The sequence below is a fragment of the Dendroctonus ponderosae genome, unplaced genomic scaffold (genome assembly GCF_020466585.1).
Source record: "Dendroctonus ponderosae isolate FM_Combo_2020 unplaced genomic scaffold, Dpon_F_20191213v2 Dpon_F_20191213_6, whole genome shotgun sequence".
In the NCBI taxonomy this organism is placed as follows: Eukaryota; Metazoa; Arthropoda; class Insecta; order Coleoptera; family Curculionidae; genus Dendroctonus; species Dendroctonus ponderosae.
The window spans coordinates 2,947,005-2,949,683 of NW_026018814.1; the positions used below are offsets into that span (position 1 = coordinate 2,947,005).

Here is a 2,679-nt window from a genome sequence, read left to right on the forward strand (position 1 = left end):
CTCCACTAAGCCTTGAATAGTATGCACTTCAAGACATAGTTATACTCATCGGACATTTGTTCTAAATAAAAATATTCTCTTTCCTCAGCCTGATACTGAAAGGAGTGAACTAGACATTCCAATAACTATCATTTAGTTACAGAAATATCGCAAATGCAGTATTAAAATAAGGAATAACATTAGTACTGCATGACAGTATTTAGCATGTCCAATAACTCTCTATTAAATATATCGATTCAAATTAAAGAGCGTTTACCGTCCACTAACCGAAAATCAAACAACCGCACAAACACACTTTGTAGATTTGCGGTGGTTGGAAAAATTCAGTTGATATTAAAACTGATTGGCAACGTTGTGGACTTCCAAGTGTCAGCTCTAACCTCTAACCTCTAATAAAGACACTAACCACAATATTGGATTTGATTCGCGATTGAATTTATCCAAAATATTTAAAAAAAAATAGCTATTTTCCGCCGAAGTGCTGCTATACTAAGCGCCGCATAGTTCTGGATCAAACACAGTTGCTGCCGCTTGAATGTCGTCTGGTTTTGCGAAAACTTGGCAATCAATACTCGTACCTTGACCTGCTCAACAGCTTTGGCATCCAAACGCAATAAATTGAAGGAAAGGGCGTGTGGCAGGCCTAGCATGTCCCCCTGGTATCATGTCCTACACCGAACTGGAACAGGGCTACCAAGGTCTCCGTAATGCGGCATACAGACCAGCACAATTCTATGTAGGCGCAGTAAGTTGCACCCTTTTACCACGTTAAGAGGCACCTTTCTTGCGTCACTTTTGGCACTGTCCGGACCATGCCCATCCCTTCAGTGATTATTCAGGATGTGGACAATCCCTGTCTGGCGCCCGCCTATTGGCACATGGTACTATTTCCATTGTTTGCTGTTGGGTTTGACTCTGTGAATTGTCCACTAATCAGTATGAAATTGCATGCAGTCGTTGTCCTTACTATAACAACCTCGGGAGTTTGTTGTGTGGTTTTTTAAGAGATTCTAACGAATGTTGGGCAATCCTAGAGTGCAACACTGGAAACTTTCGCACTATAATAAATCAATTCTTATCTCCAAAAGCTAATTTACTGTGTACAATTCGCATTATCATCGTCGCCCCTGATTCTATCGCAGCTATTATTTTCCATGACCGAATCTTGAATATTCAATATTTGTCTAGATTGTTTATCTCCTTATTATCAACAGCTTGGCCCCGGGCAGGCAAATAGTTGGGTCGTGATCGCAGCCCAGTGCGCTTTTTAGCATGTGACCGATACTAAGTCCAAATTGCGACGCGCACCACTGGAATTTCCACCCTCCTATCTCCACTGATCCCAGTGGCGTTCTTCAACAAACGTGTGACAGGTGTCAACTTCCAATATGGATTGGTCGCATTTCAAAGACTGGTGGCGGTTGAAAAAGTGGCGCAAATATCGCAGGGCGAGCGACGTGGACGCCGACTCTTCCGACTCATTTTGCTACTGTGACGAATGCTTCAATGAATATGTAAATATTCAATTAACAATAGAGAGATAGTGTTCTTTCAGACATCGGTTTCCCTGCCCTTAAGAACTGCACCACTTTCCCCCCCATGTACACTAGTGTGTGTGTTTTCAGGGCGACTTGGAGCTATGCGACCCCGGCAGCTCAGGGGCGGAGCCTCAAGACATGGACGACGAGGGCAAGATGGTTGTGGTGGGCGTCTGCGCCATGGAGAAAAAGACCCAGAGCAAACCAATGAAGGAAATCCTCACCAGGCTGCAGGAATTCGAATACATCAAGGTGATCGTCTTCCAAGAAGACTGCATTCTTCAGAAGCCGGTGGAAGAATGGCCTGTTTGCGACTGTCTCATCTCGTTTCACTCCAAGGGGTTTCCATTAGACAAGGCCATTCAGTATGCTCAGCTACACAATCCCTACGTGATCAACAATCTGCACATGCAGTACGATATTCAGGACAGGAGGAAAGTGTACGCCACACTGGACGCTGAAGGAATTGAAATCCCTCGGTATGCCGTCTTGGATCGAGACAGTCCAGACCCGAAAGGTACATTTCAGCACGTTGTCAATCGAGAACCGCCCAATCAAAGAATGAAGTGTTTCATCTGTTTCTAGATCATGAACTCGTAGAATCCGAAGATCATGTCGAAGTGAATGGCACCGTGTTCAACAAGCCGTTTGTGGAAAAGCCGGTATCGGCCGAGGACCACAACATCTACATCTACTACCCCACTTGCGCTGGTGGCGGCAGCCAGCGGCTCTTTCGAAAGGTAACATCCCTTTTTTTAATTTATTTCTTTATTTCAAATTACATTCGATTGATACATGCACATGTATAAAGAATACAAAATGAAATGGCGTTAAGAAACAATTGACAAAGGACATATACTAACAGGTACTGTTGTTACATATTTAAATAGTCTCTAATACTATAAGGCTCTAACTCAATTAACATCTGCTTTAATTTATTCTTAAACAATTTTTCAATTATTACTTTTTTAATGTTGTTTTCTAGTTTATTAAAGAATTTTATACCCAAATAGTACGGACTCTTTTCAGACAGTGTTAGTCTGTGGGTTGGATACAAAATGTTTCCCGTGCGGGTGCTATGATCCTGGTTAACGTTGTTATCGTGTAAATATATACTCTTAAAAACACATAATATTGCCTC

General features: G+C 42.4%; 2 protein-coding genes and 1 long non-coding RNA gene across 4 annotated transcripts in view; 1 reads left to right on the plus strand and 2 right to left on the minus strand.

The window, feature by feature from the left end:
- LOC109536276 (ejaculatory bulb-specific protein 3) overlaps positions 1-2,679 on the minus strand; it is a 76,252-nt gene that overhangs the window by 66,069 nt on the left and 7,504 nt on the right. The window lies entirely within an intron of this gene.
- On the minus strand, positions 199-1,215 carry LOC125504936. Of its 2 annotated transcripts, none has more exons than XR_007281813.1 (2): positions 977-1,215; positions 199-915 (listed from the first exon to the last, which is right to left on the minus strand). It is a non-coding gene; the product is annotated as an uncharacterized LOC125504936 (long non-coding RNA). The 2 variants fall into 2 exon arrangements; XR_007281814.1 differs by having other exon boundaries at positions 968-1,215.
- Positions 399-2,679, plus strand: part of LOC109536229 (inositol hexakisphosphate and diphosphoinositol-pentakisphosphate kinase) — a gene marked incomplete in the record, with an annotated part of 23,906 nt that continues 21,625 nt past the window's right edge. The window contains 3 exon segments of the mRNA XM_048667688.1: positions 399-881; positions 1,626-2,055; positions 2,124-2,278. Of these exon segments, the coding sequence (XP_048523645.1) occupies positions 813-881; positions 1,626-2,055; positions 2,124-2,278 (654 nt within the window).